Source organism: Lontra canadensis, unplaced genomic scaffold, assembly GCF_010015895.1.
Source record: "Lontra canadensis isolate GAN:19392208 unplaced genomic scaffold, GSC_riverotter_1.0 scaffold164, whole genome shotgun sequence".
Taxonomy (NCBI): Eukaryota; Metazoa; Chordata; class Mammalia; order Carnivora; family Mustelidae; genus Lontra; species Lontra canadensis.
The window spans coordinates 947,780-973,974 of NW_022631158.1; the positions used below are offsets into that span (position 1 = coordinate 947,780).

Consider the following 26,195-nt stretch of genomic DNA (forward strand, 5'->3'; position numbering starts at 1 on the left):
CATGGTTTTATTTTGACAAATAAATATGGAAATGAATGGAAAGTGTTTTTAAAATCCCTGGAACATAGATGTTCTATAAGCGTCAAGGTAATCCAAAAGCAAAAAATTCTATTTTCAATTTTTTGAGGAATCTCCACACTGTTTTCCAAAGTGGCTGCACCAACTTGCATTCCTCCCTTTCTCCACATCCTCTCCAACATGTGTTGATTCTTGCCTTGTTAATTTTGGCCATTCTAACTGGTGTAAGGTGGTGTCTCAATGTGGTTTTGATTTGAATTTCCCTGATGGCTGATGATGATGAACATTTTTTCATGTGTCTGCTAGCCATTTGTGTGTCTTCATTGGAGAAATGTCTTCATTTCTTCAGCCCATTTTTTGGTCTGATTATCTGATTTTCGGGTGTTGAGTTTGAGAAATTCTTTATAGATCTTAGATATCAGCCCTTTGTCTGTAGTGTCATTTGCAAATATCTTCTCCCATTCAGTGGGCTGCCTCTGTTTTGTTGACTGTTTTCTTTCTTGTGCAATGAATCTTGGAACACTACATCAAAAACTAATGATGTATTGTATGGTGACTAACATAACATAATAAAAAAAATAAAAATAAATAAAAGAAAAAAAATTCATGATTCCGAATAAAGAAGTAGGATGGGGATTATATTGCTATATACATAAGTAAAACATATATACATGATTATCATATTGTATTTACAAACCCAGCGTAGGTGAAGGATTTTTTAAAAGTCTGGATGAAAACCACATACCAAAATCTGAATAGGGATTGTGTGTGCTGAAGATGGGAGAAAGATGGAAATAGGAATGGGCATTTAAAGGGATTTTAGTTCTATGTATTGCCTCTTTATTTAAAAAAAAATGTAGAAGCAGATATAACAACTTGTTGACAGTATATACTTCTGCGTGACAGAAGTATAAATGGAACTAGTACATAATTTAAAAAAATTATCAGAAAGAAAGAAATCTAGTTCCGTGTAAGGTGAAGACTCCACCTTACTTATTGCCTGTGCTCTTGGTGGGCCTTAAGGTGGACTCGGAAGCGTTAGGAGAGATTCAACAGTGGGTGGATGCCTGTTCACCATCGACCACAGATGGTCCCAGATGTCCCTGGATGGGAGGTTCTCCCCACAATGCGCCATCATTGGCTATAAAAGGCATCTCAATAAATGTGTTGTTAACCATGGTGAAGTAGACCAATGCATGATTTAATTAAGAAAATGTATTAGAAATAAATCACAGCAGTCCTGTGGGGTAGGCAGGAGACCGTTCCATTGGACAAAAACCTCAATAATCCCCACTACTGCCAGCTCCGTAGCTAATTGCTGCCTCTGTGCTATCGAGCATCTTGGAGTCTGTGCCCCGAGCTTCCTGCAAACAAGTGGGCACCTGTCTGGGTTCTTCTCTGAGGTCTATCCGCTGCTTCTTGAGTGACCACTCCCAACCACGCCTTCCCACCTTCTATAAAGAGATGGAAACCACTCCAAACGTGACGGCCTGTGTTTCCTTTCTCTGTGCTATTATAGCTTTCTACACTTTTCATACATTTACCATCATTTTGAGGGATGTTTGGGAGGGCAAGGAGAAAAAAAATATAGTTCCATTTATTTTAGAAAGAACGTCAAGTTTATTTTACTTGAGTGTGATAGTTAATTCCGTGCCCAGGTATTTGGTGAACCAGGATTCTGGGTGTGTCTGTGAGGGTGGTTTTGGATGAGATTAACCTTTGAACCCATAGAGGTGTCAACCCCTTCCTCCTCAGGGTGTGTGTGGCTCATCCAATCCAGTAAAGGCCGGACAAGGACAAAAAGGCTGAGGAAGGGACGACTCACTCTCTCTTCCTGCCTGACCGTCTTTCCTGGGCCCTGGGTCGGCTTTCGCCCTCAGCCTTGGACTCAGACTGGAACCAGCACCACAGTTTGGCTTCTGGGTGGGACTGTGCGCCATTGGCTCTCCTGGGCCCGCAACTTGCCGACCACAGATCTCAGGACTGCTCAGCTTCCACGACTGCACGAGCCGATACTTTATAATGAATTTCTCCTTACATATGTGCAGATATGGGCCATGTTTCTCTGCAGAACCCTGCCTCAGACAATGAGCAGACTCTTTTATATGCTCTTAGGCTATTCCATCCTTATGAAGGTTTTAAAAACAAAACAGATGCCGGATTCATATTTATTTCTATTGCATTTCGCATCTTTCGCATGTTGGCTTCTAGACACCTTTTAGTAAGGCTGTGATAGTTTCGGTTCTTTAATAATCCATTCATGCATCACACAAACTTCTAGATTGGTCAGAAACCTGCTTTGATGCTTCAACCCTCAAACCTGGCCACGACATCACCCTCCATTGCCTTAGATTAATTTTTTTTCACTTTATTCTCTCCTCAAGGATCCTTAAATATCAAACTGTAATTTAGGTTCTTGCCCAAGGAGTCTCCTCGGCTAGTTTTACTTTCCTAACTTGAGACCCAGTGGTCAACACCAGTGTTCATATTCTATGAACACTGAGTGTCCGTCACTCAGATGAGCTGATTCGCTGGTGTTTATGCAGCTGGCAAATGGCAGAACTTGGACAATTGCACTTAGCTCAAGCACTGTTTGTAAGTGTCGACGTGCTGACTTTGTGCTCGGTGCTGGGGTTGCAAAGGTAACTATGACAGAGTTCCTTGTAAATAAAATATATGGTAGAGAGCTGTGGTCTTCAAACCGCTTTGATTATAAATCATAGTAAGAAATACAGTTAATCTAATGACCTTGTTCACACACCCATATTGGTCATGAAAGCAAAAGTTTCAGAAAATAATATTTAACTTTCTTCATGTGATGCACCTGCATGTATGTGTATTATAATTTATTTAATTTAAAACATCAGATCATAATACACTGTATTGACTTTACAAGCCAGGGACGGGCCCCAATCAACAATTTAAAACAAATAATTTCAGACAATGGGAAACATTATGAGAATCATCTTTAGTTCTAAATTTAGAGCTTTCCTTACAGATGATGTGGTTGCTGTTTATTTTTAGCTTGGACTCATGCCTACCCCTTAGGCATCCACATTTACATATTAATTTATTAACCCCTTGGGTCCTGATAGGATGAACTGCAAATGAGGTCATTTTTGGTAGAAATAATCCTGGAGTGATATAAGACAGGGGAAGGTAGAAGAGGCAGGCAAGATAAGCCTGGCCAAGAATGGGTGATGGGGGCAGGGTCCAAGGAATTATCTGACATCATTATCAAAGTAGAGAATAATCCCAAAACCAATTATGGAATTAGGGGAACTTGGGGGCATCTCGTGGATAGAATGCCGCAGGGTATTTTGTCTCCTACATCTCTCATCTCAGGGCTTATTTCCTCCCCCAAATCTTCTCTGGTGGCCCTTGAAAGCACTCACACGTCTTGAGCCTGCCTCCATCACTCACTTGCACGGCATTAATAGGATGTTTGGGCATCTTGGGGGCAGGCAGTACCTTTCCTTGAATTCCCAGCATCCCGCTGAGAGCCTGGCGGTGGGACTCAGCGCACATCCCCCAGCCTTTTCTGAATCTCACCTCCAGCACTGTGACACCCAGTTGGGCTAACTGATCTCTAGGGCTCTTGCCGTCCAAGCAGGCTATGATTTTGACAGTTCTGGGGCAGCCCAAGGCATGCTGCTCTGTGGATGGCTCATGTTTACACGTTAAAACATGAATGACCCATGCAGGAGGGACCAGCCCTGCCCCGGCAGAATGAGCATCCTCCCGGAGCAGACAGAAGCCTAAGGCTGCAGAGACAGGAGTCCGGCCTGCAGCTCCCACAGCTGCTACTGCGTCCCAGCCTGTGATTTCCTCTAAGGTCTGGATTGGTCCAGGGAGCAGAGAGGGCTGGCAAAGAGCCTCTATATATTCCTCAGAGGGAGAGGCCATCCCAGACACTTGGGAAGTTTTCAGAGTCTCACTCTGCTGTTCAGAATTTGTGCTCAAAACTGAGGAGCTAAGCCACTTGCCAAAATGTGCAAAGGACTTGCGGCTTTGCCCCACTCATGCCTGGAAAGGTGAGAACCAAGTTATTTTGGCTTAAGAGATAGAGATAACCAGAATCTTTGCTGAGGGGTAGGGGGTGGATATCCAGGGGTGATAGAAAGCTGGTGATGTTTATTCTGAAACAGGTGTGTGATTGTAGAGTGGGGCTTGTCTCCTCTCTGCCAACAGCACTGACACTTGTAGGACCTGAGCTGTGGGAGGCAGATCCAACAGGGGCTGTCTCATGCACCATTTCATATCCAGATCTCATTTCCTCCGGGGAGATACCAAAGCCATGGGTGCCTGGTCAGGGTCAACGAGTGCATGATTAAGAGAATGGATTCCAACATCATACTGCCCGCCTTTGAATCCTGACTCTACTACTTACTATTTTGTGGGGTTGGGCGATTTATTTACTCTCTCTGTCTTTCAGTTTCCTTCTCTGTGAAACAGAGATGCCAGGAGGATCTACCTCAGGGGCTGGTTATTAGGACTGAATGAATTACTGGATCTTAAACTCCTAGCACACAGTCTGGCACAGCCTAGAACTGTGTAATGTAGGCCTTTATTACTTGATGCATGTGGACTGAGAGAGGGAGGCCGGTTTGCAGTGAGGAGAGGGGGTTTCTCTTTGTTCTTTGTGTCTTGATCCCATTAGATGGTAGTAGCTGGATTCCTGGAGAGAAGAAAGCCCCTGGGACACAGAGGTTATTTACTGGCTAGTACTCTCCTAAATACATGGGAAAACACATTTGAGATTCTCTGGTTATCCGTTAAGCCGGACAGTATTCTGGAGGGAATCCAAAGTATCCAGGCTAACAACCCAACAACCCTAACTGATGCAGGGAAGTGGGGATCTTATTTCCTAAGAATGGAGTTGATTACACTTGCTTTGAGTTTTCACCATTTAAAGGAAATAAAGTGACCCTTGTGCAACCCAACTCCATCCCTAAAGCCATTGGCAGTGTTTGTCTAAGAAGGTTGTGTTCAGTGGGCTGTTTGTGATCTCTCCTGCCTCTCAGAAGCTCAGGTCTGACTCCTCTTACTATTCTATACCTGATTCACAATCAGCCATAACACTGAATTGCTTTTTGTTACCTTTCACTGCACAGTGAAATCTTACGCACCACGATACAATTAGTGTTCATGTGAAATTCTTTAGGGTGGCCAAGGAGTTTTTTGTCTCGATTGCCTGAAGTTTTAATTTACTGGCTGGTGGTAGAATCTTGCAATTTCGGTTTCTTATTAATTTTTTTCATGTTCTATTTCCACTGCAAATAGAATCTTAGTTCCAATTACAATGCTACCTGAGAGGAGTGTTTTGGAGAAATGGGATTGTGGAACTGTGGAACTGTTAGCGCACATTCATGGAAAAATCTGAGACTATCTATCCTGATTTTTCTAGAGAAAAATCTAGACTATCTATCTATCCTATTTGTTCAAGCATGGTCCTTGAACGAATGCATCCAGACCTACCAACCCTGCTCTCCTCTCCGTCTCTCATTTCCCACCTCGCCAGTGGCCCTCTCTCCACTTCTCTCTACACTACAGGAGGAACGGAGGTGGACTGTAGTGCTTACTTAGATAAAGATGTTTGAAGAGTCATATAGCATAAATTAGGATAACGTATATACTTACAAAACGAATCTGTTTATAATGGAAAGCTCTATGAAAGAGTTGCATTGGGCATAAAATTCAGTTTACAAAAATCAGATTAACATGTTGTGATTGATTGCAGTGGAAAGAGGACTGTCAAAGGAGTAAGAAGCAGATTCAGTTTTGTCATTATCTAAATTTGGACCCATGAGCAGGTTCTTTCACTTTCCCAGGATTCTATGTTCTCATTTAATCAATGAGAGTTGGACTGACTATCTTCTCACCTTCTTTCCCACGCTGCCGTAGCTTAAATATGTTTAAGATACAATTTAAATCAGCAGCTAGCAAGAGATGCAATTAAAGGGAAATTTATCCTAATGAATTTCTCCCTAAAAGTTTAAGAGCAGAAAAGAGTCAGTTAATGAAAACTTGTCCAGAACCCAGCCCTGTGCTGAAATCATGGCGGTGGCAGAAGCAACCTACTCTAGGATTCTAATGATGATTTACAAGAAAACAAAATTTACTCCATGTGCCTAGAGAGTCAGTCCTAGAAAATAGTCCTTGATCAATGTGTAGAGAAGCATTAAGCCAGAGTCAGCTTTGACATAATCATAGGAACTGTTCTTTCTTTCTTTAGATCTTAAGACTATTGCTTATGAAAACCCAAAGTGGACCTCACACATTTTTATATATTCGGAGAGACCAGTAATCCAAACATACGAGCAACAAATGGCCACCACCCCAGACTTCTGCCTCATGGCATATTGAAACCAGTGCTGTGTTGGTGGCAATGTGACAGTCAGTGGAAAAATTAAAAAGCTGAGTCAATTCAAGTTCGTATTTTTCACCCACAGTCTTCAACTTTGAATGTTAGGCTTCTTCTGAAGATGCATTTTATTTCTAGGTTCTCTGAAATAAATTTCTCTGAATAAGTTTAAGTTTAAAGTAAACATGGCTCTTCCAAAAAAGAAAAAAAATTCCAAAATAAAAAGTGTTATTGTGATGATTCCCAAAAAAGTCGTTAGTATAATATAAGGCAGTCAGGGTGATTAATATAATTGTTCTCTTTCAGTGCTGACAAGTCCTGTCACCAAGTTCACGGTCTCTGCTAACCTAAAAAGGAGAATAAGAGAGGAATGAAAACTTAGCTACTGACAGAGAGTTTCCCCTGGGATAGTAATGAAGTGTCACAAGCCCTGTACCTCTGTCAGTGTCTGCTGTAGCTCTCATTTCTGTTGAAGGTTATAAAGCTGCTGGTGGTGAAATGTTTTCAGTCCACAGTTCACATGGGAGCGTCTGGTCATCTCAAGTTCGTGGCAATGCTGGGAATTTCAGAACTGTGGAAAGTTAATGAGGAAGGTGACATTCTGGGTTTTTTTAATTTATTATTATTTTCACTAGACATTCCATTTTTTTCTCCTCTTCCAATTTATATATAGGTCTATGTGCGGGTAATTTAGAGTAGAAAGTCACCTAATAAGCAGGGCCACTGACCAACTAATTGTTTAAGGTCGTTAAGCCACATGGAAGCACCTTGCTGAGTGGGCCAGGTTCCTGGGTCTGCAGGGTTAAGTAAATACTGCTTCTTCAAAGGTATGAACACATCCTTGGGCCAACTGTGGAGAAAAAAGGTGGCAATGAACTTGAACAAGTCACAGCTCAGTGAAAATAGGTAAAAGATGATCAAAGAAGCCTACAGAGAGAGTGGCAGTGACTCTAGCTAACTTTAGGATCGTGCTTTCTGGGAATAAGTATGCATTTAAAGCTTGCTGTAGCTCATAGAGAGTCTTCTAATATAATCACCTATATTTCAATGAAACTTTATTATGTTAAGAAAGTAAAGGAACTATTTAGTAAAATTGAGGGGTGGTGAGTCACTCAGAAAGACTTGGATTCTTATTGATGAGACAATATTGATCATTTCTCTGAATTGCCTTTCAAAGCTCCATACTTGCCTTAGGCATAGAGATGAAAGACCCTGACTCTGCTCTCAAGGAACTTGCAGGAAGCCCTGTTGGGGAGACTGCTAGCAAGACATGAGTCCACGGTGTTGAGATCTACTGTGAAGGAGTAAAAGCATGGAGTGTAGAAAAGCAGAAGAGTGGGAGGAGTTGGGGTGGGGGCCCAGAGAACTTTTGGTGGTCAGGAAAACTTTGCAAGAAATTACGATAAAGGGTACTTAACCCAGGCTCGTGAATGAAGCCTCAGGAAGGAAAGTTTGCCAGGTCTATGGGAGAAGAGCCAGGAGGACGAAGGCAATTCCAAGGGGCCAACTCCGCAAGGAGCCTGTGCAGAGTCAAGGAAGGGAAAGGGCACAGTGAGCTTGGTGGTGTTAGCACCTCTTCATCCGCTCTGCATTATCCGTCTGAGGCAAGCAAGGAGGGAACTTTGAATTTCTAATCGGTTACCCTCCGTGCAGCACATCCTGTATCTTGTTTCCTTGGGACTTGTCAATTCTGTCCGCTCCTGTCTGTGAAGATGGAAGAGATTTGCTCAGCGGAGAGATATTCTCCCCACCCCCCACCCCTTCACCTAAAGAATTTATTTACTAAATAGACAGTCCGTACTTGGCACATAGTAGGCACTTAATAAATATTTTGTCAGAAGAATGCATAAATAAGCTTATAACAAGTGAAGAAGACAGGGTTGCTCCCAGTTTGACCTGGTGTTTCTTCTGCTAGCAAAGGGTCAGGGAAGGACATCAGCAGGGCTATTAGAGGCTATATTGGGGACAGAGAGTCTGTTCCAAAACAAAGAGGGATTCCCTCCCCAGGGAGCAGGAGTCTGGTTGGGAGGGGGAGGAAGGTGGAGAGGAGGTCTTAGGAAAATCTTGTTAAACAGGTGAGTCCTTTTGTTTCTGGTAGAAGTGGGCCTGGAGCTCTTGGTGAAGCTCCTGGAACCATCGCTTAGGCTCTGTCTCCTGCAGTTACTGTCCCAGCTTCTCCCGTGGATTTCATCCCCTGTTCTGAAGAGGCGTCTCTTCCTAGTCTTCCGTTCAGTCTGGGCCATGTTGAAACACCAGATCTCAATTCACAATACCTGTGGATCCCAGAATCTTAAGTTTGGAAAGATCCTTGAAAGATTATCTAATTTTTTCCTTCTTTAGCAAAGACAAGCCACTAATCAGGAACAGCTGATATCTAGGGACAGGGCTAATGTTTCTGTGGCTCATGGTTACAGCTTTTGTCTGTCCTGCTGGCCCGAAAGCAAAGGAACTAAACTTTAATTAGTTCAGTCGGGATCAATCCTTAGTAACAGGAACCAGACTATGGCTGGAGGCTAGAAGATAGCAGGTTCCTATCTCTTCCTTTAAAGCCCCCATTCAGGTCCCAGATAATATTGAGCCTGCACTATATTTTAAAGGCTGAGTCACCCAGAGGAGAAAGACAATGAAAGCCTGTTTTCTACTACCTGAGAAAGTAACTCTTAAGATTACACATTTTAGGAATACTTAAGAAAACCCAGGCAAGGTCACAGTCTATCCCCTGCCTTAACATCAGCAGGGAGGTGGAGCAGAAAGAACAGGGCACTCATAAATCTTCCTCTATTACTCCCTAGCTGTGTGAACTGGAGAAAATCACTAAACCTCTCTGAGCTTCATTTCCTCATTTGTAAATGAGGATATTTTCTTGTTTCGGAGAGATTCTTTATCCCCTATTAAAGAATTAATTTCCTTCCATCCTTCTTTCCCTCTTCATGGGTAGTCAGGAAATCATTTAAATCTCAAGTAGGTGCCAAGGTCTTTGATAAAACTTATTTATTTTCACCCTTCCTCATCATAACCTTGTCTTTTTAAATAATAAAGATGGATGTGTCAGATAGTACAGTATTTTTATGGTTTCAGCCATCATTCTTTCAGTAGGTATCTCCTCTAAAAATATACCAACTTTTTCCAAAACATTAATAGATGTTAATTTTTACTAAACATTAAGAGACATTAAAAAACAAAATCATACTTAAAAATGAATAATTCTTTAGTATTAGTAAACATCCGGTGAGCATTCCAATATCCTCAATGGCCTTTTTGCAGTTGGATTGTTTGAACAGGATCAAACCAAGGTCACGCTTTTTTATTGTTATTACTGAATTTTATTATTATTAAATAGATAAGCACTACCCATTGATCTAGCACTCTTTCTACAATTAACTGGGCTCCGTTATGTAAAAGCACTTCTTATAAATGTCCTTAAGGACACCTAGAGACTACTTTTACCTGGTAGGGAGTCAGTAGCATCTTCATCTTACTATGAAGTGATTTGACAGCAGGTGTGGCGAGTCAGGGAGCACTGTTCACACACAGTGCTGACCTGAGGGGTTTGTCTCCAGTTCCCTTTCTCCCACACTCTTCATATCTCTTCACTGCCAGGATCAGCCTCTCAAAGAGCCTGCCGGTCTTCTCTGCTCTACTGAAGGTTGTGCACCATGCCAGGGGCTAGAAGCCTGCTGGGGTGCAGATACTTACTCTGCTACTTTACTTCTGGTGGTGGTGGGGAGCCCCTGCTGAGCTAGCTCACGTCCAGTCACCCTGCCCACCATATCCCACCTACCCCCCCGCCAGGACTGAAGGACAGCCCCAAATCTCCACCCCAGTGCAGAGAACATATAAAACCCAGGCTCACACTTTGGGATTAGTTGAGAGACCCTTAAATCTCTCCTTAGTCAATAGGACTCTTGTCTTTTATTTCTCTTTTCCTTGCCATTATTTGTAGAACACAGAATTTTTACTTTTTTTGTTTTTTTAAGAGAAAGAGAAAGCACACATGTGCATGGGGTCGGGGAGAAGCAGAGGGAGAGAGAGAGACTCTTAGGAACCCAACACAGGACTTGATCTTAGGACCCTGAGATCATGACCTGAGCCGAACTCAAGAGTCAGGTGTTTAACCGACTGAGCCACCCAGGCGCCCTGTAGAACACAGAATTTTTAGATGCAAGTGTAAAAGGCTATAACACATGGGAAGGGTCCTGGGTGGGGAGTGCAGGTGTCCTGAGCTATAACCTTGGCCTCTCTAAGTAGCAGAGGGTGAGTCCTCCATCAGGTGCCTCTCCTGGACTCATCAACCATACTTGTAATGGTGACGAGTCAATTCTATGATCTTCTCCCCTGCTTCCAGCCTCACTACTTTATTGCCCTTAATTTGGATGCCATGCATTTTGAGGAAAGATTGTACTTCTATTTGAATTTTGCATCTTATCCCAATCCCACAGGAAGGCCAGGGAACTAACTTCTGGATGTAGCTTGAAAGCAGTAATCACTTAAAAATGGGCAATTTTCTTCCAGCCACTTTGGATCTCAAAGGACTAAATTAAGAACCCCATATTTCTTAAAAAAAATAGTTGTGATACATTCAGAATAAACTTTCAGTTTGTTAAAAATACATATTTATGGGCAGTGGAATGTGACTCTAATTTTGGTGAATTCCATGAAAGGAAAAGATGGTTTCAGTTTCTTATAAATTCAAGGGTAATTTAGGTTCAAAGATCATGGATTCTAACAGCATGTGATTTTCGTACTTTGTTTACAGTTAATCTCAAGAGTGTAAGCTCCTGGAGGGCAGGCAGGGAAATGGGATGTAAGGACACAGACATGCCTGGCCTTGGGGATGGGGTTCCGTTGACTGCTTTCACACTAGGTCACTTTTTTCTCCAATGGGAAGAGTGGCTCACTCATGCCCGCCCTTCCCAATGCTGCCCAGAATGAAACTCACCCTTCGCCGTAGCAGTTTAAGAGTTTCTATCCTTGAGGCTGGTATGAGAAGGGTGAATCAGGATTTCTAGTCTTTTATGTATTTAAACAGTCTTCATCTACCACCTGAGTAGATCCTGGAGTCCCAGCAATTCTCAAAGCAGTGTGGGGACTGCATGGATCCATGCCAGGCACATAGCGCACTGTGATTGTAACTTCCACCTACATGAGGACATGGAGCTTGCCTCCGCTGCAGGCATTAGAAACTGTGTCTTTCCTGGAAAATCTGAAGGTGTAGCCAACCTACTCACAGGACCCATGTGTCATCAACCCTGCTCAAGTGCATGTTACTGGGTTGATTCACTCTGACCAGAGTGCTCCTGGAAAGTCCAGACAGGGCATTTCTTCGCAAAGCATTCTATTCCATTGCCATGTGGAGATAACAATAACTTGGCCTCTCCCTGTTTCTCCTTCAAAGAGGAAATGTTCCAGGGTTGAAAGGGTTCACCCAGGCAATCTTTGAATACTTTGGGCAGTAGGTGTTTGATCATCACAATGGCTCCATGAAGAGCAAACGAGGCTAAGGTCACGTATCTATAGTTTACATGTTCTTCCTTCTCCTATCTGACTGCTTCCCCAGACACTTCTCAAGCAACACCTAGCCCATCTGGAAAAATCTCACTCAGCTCCTCACAACTCTACATTCTAGAATGATGTTGGAACTACCCTCTTAAAGTCAGAGGAGAATCAGCATGCAGTAAAGTAGTTGAAAAATGTAAAGTGCTCTGCTCTGTAAGTTCTTATTATCAGTAGTGGAGTGTATGGAGCTGTTTTGGTCAAGCTACTACTTTTTGACATTTTCTTGTGCAGAACATCTGTTTCTGGATGAGGCACTTGTCTGAGGGGATTCGGGAAATTTAGAAAGAATCAAGATGTTCCGCTGGCAAAGTAGTTTCTTGTGTTTAGCAACATATTTGAAGTCATAGTTTACAAGAGATATCTGAGTTCAAGGCCGCAGGACGGGATGACCCGTGAACTTCGGGACAAGGTCAACAGTGTATGTTATTCTCAAGACTTTCTTGGAAGCACCCATTGCCTAAGGTCTGGTGCTGGTGCTTTCTGAATGACAAGCTACCAGAATCTGTTCCTGAATCCCCAAATCTAAAAACATGTATGTCGCTTGAACCTGCGTGCATGTCCATACACTGTGCACACGCCCTGGATATTTTTATAACATGGAAAGAAAAGATCTGTTGAAATCAGAGATCCCTGTAAATAAACTGAAAGTGAAGCTGTTCACAGAGATGGATGTAGATCGATGGGGATTTTTTTCCTTCTCTGACAAATATGTCTCTTACCCTCATGGTTAACATTTACACGTCCTCCTTCAGCTGGCAACATCAAGGGAAAAACTGTCTGTGAGTTGGGATTTTTTCAAAATTCTCAGCTGAAGTTTCAAAAGCCTTTTAGATTTTTTTTTTAATTGCCCTCGAACTTTTATATTCCAGATTCGGTAAGAATAGCTTAATCTTTGTCTCCCTTCCTGGTCCACACAAGCACCCAGAGGTTTGTAATCAGGCCAAAATGAGTGGCAGAGGCTGGCCTGCAGTGAGGGAAGGAATATGGAACTTTCATCGGCTTCTCATGGAACACATTTTACTAAATGGATCCTGGCTTACGAGCAAGGAAAGGGCAAGAAGAACTAAGACAGCGAATGATTATGACAGTCTAGAAATGAGTGTCTCGCACAATTTTGACCGCTCAGATGCATGCAGTAAAGTCAAATGCCTGGAATGGATGAATTCTGCTCCTTGAGGGGAGATGTAATTTTTTTTCTTTTTCTCTCCTTTCTCACACCACCAACTCAGAATCACAGACTGAGAATAAGATCACAGCCCCAGATAAAATTCTTTCTTTCACAGGTGAGAAAACAGGTCCAGACCTGTTAGGATGACTTGTCCAAGATCACCTAGCTGGTTAGAGTTGGAACTAATTCAAGATCTGCGGATTGACTTTCCACCTTTATTTTATTTTATCTGATGGACTTTAATTTATGAATTTTGCGTGTCTTCACTTTTAAAATACTTATTTTTCCATAGACACCATCTTTCAAAAGGTTTTGGTTACCAAACAAACTGTAGTCTTTAGGGAAAAAAAGAATTTCCCCATTACTACATACCAGCTGCATAGGGCAGCCAATTAGAATAACTGAACAGCGTAAGACAGGCTCATTACATAGCAGTTAAGAGCCCAGGGGCTGAAATGAGATTGAGTTTGACTCCTACCATTATAATTTATGAGATTATTTTGGGCAAATCCCCAAACTTCTCTGTAACTCAGTTTTCTCATTTGCAAGGTAGGGGTAATATTTATGCTTTCTTCATGGGATTGTTATGTGCACTAAATAAGGTTATGCACTAGATGTAGTGAGTAAACCAGTAAGTTGGCAGGATATGCGTGATTTCTCTTAGTGCGTGATTTTTCTTAACCATCTTCAACTGGGGAAAAAAACTTTGCAGCCAAATCTCGGAATGGGGCTAGAACAGGGAACTGTAAAGCACCCAAAACCAAATGAGACAAGTCCCCCTCCTAGCTCCCCTTCTTCATCTGTGCCCATTTCAATGCCTTGTAGATTGTTTTTTCTGACATCCTGAGTAAATATTTCTCAGAGGCAGGCCATGTCTCAAGGCTTTAACTAGATCGTTTATGCCATTTAGAAGACATTGTTCTTCCCATCTATGTTCTATGGCATGTCCCTAGCACCTCCCTGGTCCTCAGGGTTTGTTTTTTTATTTTTTCCCTTGTTGTGTGTTATATCTGATGGTCTCCTAAGAGCTGTGACTTGGATTTGCAAGACATACAGTTACACATGCATTTGTCTCCAATCCCTCTTGCTTTCAGGCTAGAGGAGGGTGCTCAGCCCAGCGACTCCCACTTTTGCATCTTTCTGGTGGCACCTTGGGTGACCATCTGCTTGGTTTCTGGTCTTTGTTTCTATCCTGAGCCCAGATCTCTAACTTAGCAGCTCCCATCCTATCCCAGGAACCACACAATTTAGGGTGCCCCCACTCTTCAGTTCTTGCTGTGTGAGGTCCACAGGGCAGACGGCATTGCTCCCTAGGAGGAAAGTGAGGGAACGCTATAGCATACTGGAGAGAAGTGTCCAGGATCATGACCCTGCATCACACTCACAGACTTTGAAAGCTTCTTTGGAATTTTTAGAAAATTGTCTTAGGAAAATGTGGACTTCTGTATTAAACGTTGGGAAGGATCTTTGGGGAGCTGGAAGAGATGCAGGAAGCAAACACCTATGTTAGGGTGTAGACTAATTCCCTGTCCTCCGTGGTCACACAACTTTCCAGCCAAAGCACCCATCCTCAAACATCTACGTTTGATGAACACATCAAACACATCCTGAGCACATCAAACAGTTTCTCTGCTTCTCCCTTGGGGAGAAGCTAGCCCTCCATCCTCTGAGCTCTCACTCACAGAACTTTTTTCATCTTCCTTCTAGTTCATACCACTTTTCCTCCCACTTTCCTCAGATTCGACTTGGGTTGGGTATTTGACAGTACCTGATTTAATTCTTATCCTAATCCTGCAAGGTAGATGTTATTAACATCCCTGTTTCACCAGTGAAAAAGAATGGATAATTTTTTAAATATTTTATTTATTTATGTGTGCAAGCAGAGGGTGGGGCAGAGGAAGAAGGAGAGACAGAGAATCCTAAGCCGACTCCTCACTGAGCACAGCCTGATGGGGGCTCGATCCAAGGACCCTGAGATCATGACCCAAGCTGAAATGAAGAGTCAGACGCTTAACCAATTGAGCCACCCAGGTGCCCCAGAAACACAGATAATTTAAATGTTTGGCCCACGGTCAGGAGGTTCACTTGGTGTACATGAGTTCCAGTGTGCTAGTTTCAAATCTAGAGGGTAGTCCACTGTACCATAGCTGTATCCCAATAAAACTATGCAGATGTACCTCCTTTGTAAAACAAAAGCTACTTGAGGTGGGAACAGTTTCTTCTTAATTTTGTAAAACAGTCCCCTACGTTCTGGTACAGTGCCTGAAATATGGGGGGTCCTCTATTCAAGTCTGATAAGTGAATGAACATGGAAATGCATATGAATCAGTAACTGGATAGTTCTCGAAAATATAAATCTTGAGGATGATAAGGGGTTGTTACAATATTTTGGCAGAGGGAGAGAAGAAATGGTATGAAATCAAATCCGTTGCTTCAGACAAGAAATAGTCCTCTTTTTCCTCACACTGAGGTCATTATTTTGCTCAGCAAACCCTTTTAATCATTTGGCAAAGAGAAACTTTAATCCAGTATTTCTGATTATTTGAGATAATGAGTTTGGATCTGTTACATAAAGTCACAGTGAGAGGACGAATTGCATTCTGGGAGCCATAGTTTTTACTAAGTGATGGGGCACATGTTACTATTGAGTAAGGTCCTTGCAGATTTTATTTTGCCTCTCTTTCCTTTCTTCCTTCTTCAATACTCTTTATTGCCTACTTTATGTCCTTCTTTTATAATATATAAAATAAGTTTAAATAAGGTAGGGGCCATGTACTACTAGAAACTTTTGGTCTATGAATTCTTCTTTATAATTTCGAGCAGAATGACATGGAGATGTTCAAAAGCTATGAGTCACACCAGTGTAAGAGAAGCTGTCGTGGGAATGCCGCTGACCCCTCCACTTCAGGAACTCAAAATAAACCATAAATTTCTGTCTTCCTCAACTGGAGGATGATGTTCCCACTATTCATTATCTGGCTTCCAAACTGAATTACCAAAAGTCCAGAAATCTTGCCAACAATATTTTGAATAAAACAGGGAATTGAAGGTCAAAGGGAAGTAATCTGCTTCTATCCTGTCTGCTTTGTCCCCCCATGGCCTCTTTCATCACCCCCAATAACCTACTCTTGAGTGATGAATGTGTCAGAGACAGGCCTTGAAAGCATGGGAAATATTTCCATTTCCACAGGAACCCATGGGTAGGGAGTAGCCAATGCCTGGGAAAAACAATACTCTTTTTTTTTTTCATTTTTAAATAGCAGCACAAAAGTAGTGATACTAGAATGTAGCTCTGAGCCATGCCAGGAAGCAACAGGCATCTCCAGATTGGCTTTCTGTGTCTCTCCATAGGAGTGTTTTCCAGCAATGTACCTTCTCTGTGCCCTCAGAATTAGTTGTAATATTCTATGGTGGAGGCCTTCTGAAAGGAGCTGATCTTGCATGTTAATCAAACAGAAACAGAAACAGAAACAGTTAATTTCTATGAACTTCAGTTTTTTACTCTTTTAAAGTAAGAGAAGGGCAAATTAAAAGCCCTCTAAGATCCCCTGAGCATGACTCTATTTTGTGATTTTATACTAGAGAAGACAGAAAGCAGTATAGGTTGGGGTAGTTACCAGGTTTTAGGAAAAGAGAGAAATTTGTTTGGGGCCCAGAGTATTAGAACAGCTTTAAATTGCCATACAGATGGTAGGAGAGGAAGATAATGTGCTTGGGAGATAATGGAGAGAGCAGCAGGAATAAGATAGATGTTTTCCTTCATTGGCACAGGATTTTTAGTAAATCATCATCATCATCATCCCTGCTATGGGGACATGGTAAGTACACCAGGCATTAACGTAAGTGCTTCATATATAGTAACTCCTCTTATCATCACGAGAACCTTATGAAGTAGGTACCATTTTGTCTCCATCTTACTGATTAGAAAACTGAGGAGAAGTTTAAGTTTTTAAACCTAACCAAAACCTTTTAAGGTAAGGTTTAAAAACTTGCCAAAAGTCAAATATGTAGTAAGATAAATCTGGATACTTTGGCTCTGTGCCCTTAACCACTATGCTAGTCTATCTCTTGCCTTTTAGATTTGGTATCAATTTGGTTATGGGTAAGAACCCAATACTTCACTATGTTGTCCCTCCAGTTGCTTTACGAACTCTTGCAGTTATGCAACCTGGGAGAGGATTTTGCCACAGTTGGGAGGTGGACATTTTCTTTGCCAAGTATGGGGAAGAGATTGAACACAGCTCAAGTGTTATTTGTCCCTGTAATGATGGAACTGAGATCTGGAAAGTGTCGTATGAGATCATCTGGTCAGATCCAGGTGGTTCCATATGACTTAAATTTTCCAAAACAGCTAGTTGCTTGTCTTTTCTTGATGACTTTTTTTCAGCAATGGAAATTTTGCCACATATAGTTCACTATCACCATGGTTTCATCACCACATGGTGACTGAGTTCTCCTGAACACTTACTGTTTTAATTTAAGCAATCTTGTGTTTGTGTGGGGGCTGCTTTTTCACACATACAGGTGACTGGTTTTGGATAGTTTAAAATGGATACATCATTATTTATGTTCTTTGCTTGAAACTTCACCATGCCTTGAAGCCACTCTTCAGCCCCTTGCTTGGGTCTGGAAATCATTTTGGATGAAATCAGGAGCTCTGGTGCTGAACGTCAGTTCTTACAGACACATCTCTCTCTCTCTCTCTCTCTCTCTCTCTCTCTCCCTCTGTGGTCCTACCACCTCCCTGGAGTCCTGCAAAGGTGTGTGGTGGGTGAAGGTGGAGATTTGATGAGTTGTAGAACACTGAACTGTAGTCTTCTGACCTTGTCTCAGGAATGCTCTCTTGCCCCTCTCTCTTTTCCTGCTTCTTCCTTTACCACTCATTAAAAGTGGTCCTCTTTTTTGGGAACAAGCCAGCATATCTCCCCAGTGAATTTAGGGTCTTGGAAAACAAAAGCCAGACATGGAACACTACCTTCCATTAACACCAGCTTTCGCCCTCCCTCAGAGGGCTCCCTCAGAGGTAAGAAAGCACAAAGCCCTAGTTACCTCAGGCATTGTCTCAGAATTGCAATTCAGGGAAAAAAGATTCTTGAAAGTAAGAGGAAAAGCTCTATGAAGAAGAAAACATGAATTAATGCTTCAGTAAATTAATGTGGTATGCAGAGTATTGTTTCCATAAACATATTGTTACCTTTAAGAATTGCTGCAGATCACCTGCTTTCTGCCTATTTGCTGTGAGGCGTGACTGATGTAGGAAAGACATTAGGGTTCAAAAATGATGGCCAAGAAAGAATTCTTGAGATGTCCTTGGTGCAAAAAGGCGATATTATTGGAGCACAGAGACAAGACCTCTGGGCAGAAAGAACTGCACTGGGGTCATGAGGAGTGGACCATTACATACTTCCAAGTTAAGACGGAGTTAGGGGTAGTGAAGGCCTCCCAGGTATTTTGGAAGCAAGGTTTCCAAGATCCCGAGGAGGCTAGCTATTGTTAGGAAAAGGCCATTTGTTACTGTTTAGTAAAAACTCAGTCATGAGACTCTTAGATGTGTGTCAGTGGGCCATTTTTTAGGTAATGATTGCCGACAGGTATCTTAGGAGGTAGAGATCTAGTTTCCAAAGGAATTTTCTTATGTTAAAGTAGATCCACGGGATCCTGGGATGAGGCCTACAATTGCCCTTTGCCCTTAGCATCAAGGCAGCTGTGTTCCTAGAGAAATGTCACTCTGCCTGTTTCAAGGCCTTGTCAAGGAGCTGTCGGTAGTAAGGAAATTTCATAATTTTTCTTCTGCCTTTGTTTCCTACATCATGATCTCTTGACCAGGTAGAGAGCCTGCACCTGGATGCGGGGATTATGTCATTGAAATGAAAGGCCAGTGACCACATCACCTTCCACACTTGGATATGTCAGGGATCTGGGGAGACCAAGTGTTTCTCTCCCAGATGACTGAGGAGGAGGATGCATCATCAAATAGGACTGGGCTCTATCAACCTGCTTTTGACAAACAGGGAGAAAACAGGGAGCCACAAAGATAAACCTTTCCACACCACCTATAGGCAAGCCAAGCCCTCACTTCTGTTTTTGGTCACTGCTAAGACCCTCCTGGCTTTTTACACCTAGCTTTCCTCCTGTCTTCCCCAGAGTAGGTCCACCAGGAATTATTTCTGATTTTTCCTCATTCTCTCACTTTGGTATCTTTGCCATTTCACCAACAAAGTCATGTTGAAGGCATTGCCAACCGAGAAAAGAGGCAGAGCTACACTAAAACAAAATCTTTTATTTGGGGTCTCAGAATTGCCACTCAGAAAATACAAGTTCGGGTAGCAAAGCAAACTACATTGTTTCCATCCCATCCCCTCTTAACCAGGGAACAAAAGTCAGGGATTTTTAAAGACAAAAGGGAATGCTTATATATGGTGTTTACAAAGAATTTCTATTGGTGTTGGTGGCAGGAAACAAATCTTGCTGAACATAATTACTTGCTAAGGATAGCAGTAAGCAAAAGCTTTTACTCTAGCAAGTCACAGGTGTTCAAGCTGAGTCCTTGGAATACGTGCAGTTTGGCCCAGTTGAAGGTTCATGATTGCATCCTATGAGAACGTGTATAAGGCCCAATTCTTTAATGGACTCCTGGCTCCATTTTCAAATCCATGGACATAAGTAACTCCTTCTCATTTCACCTTTCACAGCGAGAAGTTCTTTCATCCAACCAAGAGAAAATGAGCTTAAAGTGATCAAATACTAATAACCCCAAGGTTAAAGGAAACTGCTACAAACTGTAATGCTAGGTGGTATAAGATGAAGTTTCATAAGTAGGTAATGAAGACCATGGTGATGATGGTGATGACGATGGTGATGGTGATGATGATTATGGTAATGGTGATGGTGATGATGATGATTATGGTAATGGGGTGGTGATGATAATAATGGTGTTGATGATGATAGTGGTGGTAATGGTGATGATGGTGATGGTAGTGATGGTAATAATGATGGTGATGATGTTGACCACCACCACCATATACTGCACGCCATTTATGTTCCAGGCACTGTGCTAATTTTTACATACGTTATCTCATGCACCCCTCGTAGAAACTGTTTTGCCAAAGGCACTAATGTTATCCTTTTTTAACAGCTGATGGAACCAAGAGATATTATATAACTTGTATAAGGTCACACAGATAGTAAGTGGCTGTTGAAAACTAACCTGAATCAATTTATTCATATCCAGCTATCCAGTTCTTCTTGGTAGATAAATGTAGCTATTGATGGCTAGGTATAGATGATGATTGCTTCTTTCTCCACAATTATGCTATTGGCTTATGAAAGCAAGATCACTATACATATAGGGAAACCCAGTTGGGCCAAACTTATTTAGGCAAATAAGTATCAAGAAGCTGGTGCACAATGTTTATACAACTTGTCCTCTAATCTCAGTAAAGTAAGTAAAGTCCTCATTCTTTGTTCTCTAGCCACAACTTGTAGGAAAGATTCAGTCAGACAATAATACTCTGAGGTAGGATTCTAATACCCTTGTAGGTAGTATCAGGCAACAAGGAATCTCAGAATCAAGGTTTGAATGTAGGACTCTTTTAGGGATCAAGCTACAGGTGCCATCTTGAAGGATGAAGAGATAATTCCATTTGTATAACCTTTCTGTAAAATAGGTGGGGGTTTCCACAACAGGCCACAAGTCCACATGACTAGAATGCCATTATTGTGACTGGAGAGAGCCCATTATGTAAGGAACAAACCTCCATGTAAAAACTCATTTCTTAAAAAAAACAAAAACCAAAAAAAAAAAAAACCTCATTTCTAGCATATTCTGCTAACTGGTAAAGCATCTGCCATTGATCCCAATCAGTAAGGATAGCCAAGACACCTACAGCAATCACCCCTGGAGCATTACCTTTCTAGAAAGCTTGCTGACCCCCAGTACAATGTGAATTCCTTATTAGGGCACGTGACTGAAGCTAATTCCTACATACATAAGGTCACACTGTAGTGATTACAAAGAGCTGACATTTTTCATTTCATTGTTTTGGTTCCTTGTTTTGTGTTTAACTTATTCAACTATAATATAAACTCCATGAGAGGATCTTGTTTTTTTTGTTCCACTGGGGATTTCAAAACTTATAATAGAGTATGGCACATGACAAGTGTTTAATAATTTGTTGAATAAATAAGTGAGCAAAAGGAGAACTCTGCTGAGGTCAGTTTTTCCTGTTTCTGCTATGATCCTATGAAATAAAGCCAGTTTATTTAAATAAGTACCCTGGTTGACTGCCTAGTCTTCACTGTGGTTTGCCTTGAGGGACGTGCAGATAACAAGTTAATCAGGGGCCATCAAGGTAGGAGCTAGAATGTAAGCAAAGAGTGACTTTTCTATAGTTCACATTGAAGTAGGTTAATTCAGGAAAAGTGGATGTGGATCTGATACATTCTCGCTCTACCATAATGACCCGGTACAGCTTTCTCCCTGCACTTGAAAACTGGTCTTGATTTTAAAAGACCATGTTCCGAGGATGCTGGGGAGTTGAGAGTTTTAGTACTCTCCAGCCATGGGGACTGGTTGCCAACAAGTGTTTTAGAGACTGTTGTTTATCTTTTCTTGGTATTCATTACACTTCAGGAGCCAGGAAAGGGCACGTCCTTTTTAGTCTGGTGGTGTTTCTTCAGAAGGCAGCAGTCTGGGGCACAGAGGTCTGCTCTCAAGGTTAATTCTCCGCCGACGCGCACACCTTCTCATGACCAGCAGGGGGCATCTGCGACACAGATTTAAGCAGAATTGACTTTAAACTGGGATTGTCCTTGAGACGGGACTGGTTGGGACACCTCTTTGGGAAATGTAAAATCCCTGGTCTGTACTTCCCAGAGGTCCTCCATCTTGTCTTTCCTCCTGACTCTTCCCGAGATACGTCTGCAGTCTAGCCCGAAAACTGCCTGTGATGACTGACAGTCTTCCAACCACAGGACTGGTCCAGCTTCTTGGCTCTTTCTGTTTAAGTCCTGATACATTATGGTCTCACAGTAGATTCTGATCAGACTGTCAGTGGTTGTCATTGCCCTCCCCGCCCCTTCTCATTGGAGTATTGCCGGGTCTGGCGTGAGGGACGAATGTGCATGCTCAGTTTGAGCCTTACCTGCCTCTCGACCTCTTTAACCGAGAGCGATTGAATTCAGTTGACTCTGCGATTGAATTTAGTTACTTGAGAGTCCTTGTAGTCACTCAGTGGCTTTTAACCTCTCCCACCCAGCGATTCAAATTAAAAACAGCCCAGTTCTCAGGGACCTCTTCTGCGCCACACCCCAGTATATCACTTAACCTGAAATGTAGTTTTACTCTTAGGTAGAAATTCAATTCACTCGTTCGTTTTTTGATTCGTTGATGTACATAGCAGGTCTTTTTTGAGGACCTCCTAAGTGCCAGGCCTGAGAAATGTGCTCAGACTGGAATTGATATTGCTGGAGACCTGTCACTCTAATGGGAGAGAGAGACAAGACCCAAATAAACAGAGATATGTGTGCAAATTGATAAGGGCCATGAAGGAAAAATACAGATGGCTCTGTGAACATTGTAGGGACAACTGTGGGACCTATGTCTGCCATTGCACTGCCTGCACGTTTTCACAGTGACACACACTTGAGCTCATTGAACTTAGGGCCTTCAGTCGTTCTATTTCATCCAGTGTGGTCAGTGCCTAGAAAAATATCTAGCATATAGTTGGCATGTACAGGAGGAGACAAGAAATCATGATTCACTGTAACCCTTGAAACACCTAGCATAGGACTTTACATACACAGTCGGCTCTCCTATATTCTACTTGAACAGAACTGTATTTTTAAAAATTAAGTTACAATTATTTCTGTTTCCATTGATTGCTTGTACTGTTTTTCATGCCTGTGCACCTTAAGGTAATAACTTGGACTCAATTCGCCCATTAGAAGGAAAGACCCGGGTGGTCCAGAGCCTTTTGAAATTTGATTTTCTGGCCACTATACCCACAGAAGGCACAGATTTAAAACTGCAAACCCTACAATTACTTAAAGCCTTTCCAGTTTGAAACCACTAATGTGAGTCATCTACAGAAGGAATTATCTTCCTCCCAGCCTCTAATTAAACTTTCACCCAGGTATTTCAATTGATTTTATTTCAAAACAATGTTTTCTTTGTAAAACCAAAGGATACCAAGATGGGGAGGAGATGGGAGGAGACGCAAATTGTTTCTTGTTCACCAGCATTAATGTAACTCAGCCAGGAAAAATGTCGGATGTACGGTAAAACAGAGCCCAAGACCGAGTTGAAATCATCAACGTGTCAAAAAGTTTCCTTCTCCGGACGGGGTTGTTTTTGACATTAAATTCATGTCAGATACACCCAAGTTGATTTTTAAGGGGGAGGGAGATAAAATGATAGGTTTGAGTTTTCGTTTTGTTTGATTTTCCACTTGGTTTATTTTGTTCCCTTATGTGTGCGGAGGGTGGGGCTGGGAGGAAGAGGCAAGGGGGGATGTTTCCCCGCTTGTTCCAGGAACTCCTAAGGAGAAAAACAAATGTAGTAACACTATTTATCCTTGCAAAAAGAATAAAAGGTTTCAAGTGGTTTCAACTCTAGCATCTGATAACTTTTCATCCTATAAACTTTTAGTGTTTTAGAAGAAGAGATGCAATCATATTATTTATTCTCTATTCCTGCAAACTCCTAATTAAACCAAATGGACTGCCTGCCTGCCTTACAGACTCTCTTTAATGTCTGATATTTGAACATACAGGAAGTTAGGAGTTTGAAGCCATCAAAAGAAGTTTAAGCAAAGCCCTGAATGTCCTTTCTCCTTTATATCCCCAGGGCAAGTATGAGGAAAAGAGTAATCTGATACACCGGTATGTTTGTCTACCCTGAGGAAATGAAATATAATTTTCTATAGACAGTTTAAAAATGGCCATTGATTTCTAGATCATCCCAGGAAAAACTAATTTAATCAGTGATACCAACAAAACCGTACTAGGGTTCGGATTCGTTCTGGTTTTAAAAGTTTTTTTTGTGGGATGTCTTAGCAATTTAACCACCATTAATAGACAGTGTTTTTATGGGAAAAAAACATCTTGAAATAGTTAACAAAAGAAAAACTTGACACAGATTGAGTTTGTAAGAGAGGATGACACCCGTTTATTCACAGACCATCTTTGAAGCCACCTTTCAATCATTTTACCCCCTTCTTCTTGTTTTCCTATCACAATTACCCTAGGTGGAGTGCTGTACAGAAGTTCTTCTGTCGTCCTTCTGTTCATCAGGGAGGGCAGGCAGAGCGAGCCCGCGTCTTCTAACAAGACTTTCTGCTCTCTCTAATCACACATTGCACTGAAGAAATATAGAAGAACCAGTCCTGTGTATCTTTAAACATTACGCACATTCCTCTCTTTTTGCCTGGAAGGTCTGTCCTTTTCTTGTCCACCCAACCAACTGCTGCTCCCATTCTGCCTCCTCTGAGAAGCTCTCTGACCTGCCCTTGGGCGCCAGAGCTCTGCTGCTCTCTGGACACCCTCTCCTTGAATCAGTGCTTGGGCTCTCTCACAAGTTTGAGGCCATAAACAGCTATCAGGACCTTGAAGGCAAGGACCAAACATTGTGTTTGTGTGTTTACTGCCTACTGCTGACACAGTAAGCATGCTCAAGCAGTAATGGATAAATGCAATTTAATAAAAATACTCCACTCCTTCCTTCTAATTACCCCTTCATGTTCATCCTAGTCTTTGACCAGAGAATCATATACAAATATCTCTTTGCCTTTAACAAAAGCAAATAGCTCAAATGGAGCAAAAGGCATAAGGAAGGAAGGAAAAAAAAATAAACAGAAGTTGAAAGGAAAAACAAAACAAAACAAAACGCCAAAACTTTAAGAATTAACCAAACAAAAAACCAAGCATCTGGGACACATTCAATAGATAATCCTTATCTAAACGTCGGTGAGTGAACTACTAAGTCAAGGTCGAGGCTCAACACGGTCCCGCATGCAGCCCTCCCCTTAACCGCAGGGACTGAGGGCAGCTGGGACCAGAAGGAGAGTGTAATGGATTGTCTTCAAGAGCTGGGTGGGATAGTACGACTGGACGGCAAAGATGGACCCAGTGTTTCTGGCAGTCCTACTGGACGCCAGCCAGCAGAGGGTAGCCACAAATATTGCATGCCTTCCCCCCACCCCCTTTCCCTGCCCTAGTAATGTTTTCTTTCTATTCCAGATAAATATGAAATTGGTGGTTCTTGTTTCCAGAGCTAGAATATGGCAGGTGGTGGGAGTAGTAATTCTTAGTAACTTGTGGGAATCTTTTTGGATGTTTTAATCTGGTACTTGAAGCTAGGGAACACGGGTTAAGCTCAGTTGGAAAAAGGATTATGCAGTTAGAACTAACTTTGAAGAAGCAGTATTATATGCCAAATGCTCTGCTAAGTGATTCACATGATTAGCATATTTAATCATCACGAAAAAGAGGATGTACTATTTTATCAGTCCCATTTTCTAGGCAAAAAAAAAAATCCAAAACATTAGTTAATTTAAGCAACCTGCTGAGCTTGGAAGCAAAATGACACTTATTCTTATTCTCCTGTGTTATGTAAGCTCCCCCGCGGAACTCGCCCGGTTTCAAGCAAAGTGCCGGGCTTGGGTGAGCTTGATTTGCTGGGGTGTGGAATGGACGCAGAAAGAAATGGAAAGAGAAAGACATTGTAGACGTGACCAAATTAAGTTCATAATTTGGAATTTGTATTTATGATACTAAAGAAAACTATGATACTGATTCAGTATTTATAGGTTTTTTTGGTAAGGTATACAGTCCATTTACTTAACTTTTCCTCTCTTGATATCCATGATTGTTAATCTCACACGTTTTATGTACTTAAATGGTCTCATCCCTGTCTCCATGGGAATGGATGGGGAAAGTCTATGTATAGCAGCAAAGTCCTATCGGGCCACAGGATGAATCCCATCATAACTCTTGAAGATTTGGGTTCAGATGAGCATGGACTTGGAGACACATGTGAGCAGACTTGTGAAGAACAAATTCAAGATATTTTTAGTTGACTTTGGTGAATGC

At 41.9% G+C, this 26,195-nt stretch overlaps 1 protein-coding gene across 1 annotated transcript in view; it reads left to right on the forward strand.

The window, feature by feature from the left end:
- The first annotated feature begins 3,931 nt into the window (after positions 1-3,931).
- The window catches only part of RGS5 (regulator of G protein signaling 5), a 47,594-nt gene continuing 25,330 nt past the window's right edge, over positions 3,932-26,195 (forward strand). Inside the window, exon 1 of the mRNA XM_032845459.1 lies at positions 3,932-4,052. Coding sequence (XP_032701350.1) covers positions 4,009-4,052 — 44 coding nt within the window. The 5' untranslated portion in view covers positions 3,932-4,008. The remainder of the gene's footprint in view (positions 4,053-26,195) is intronic.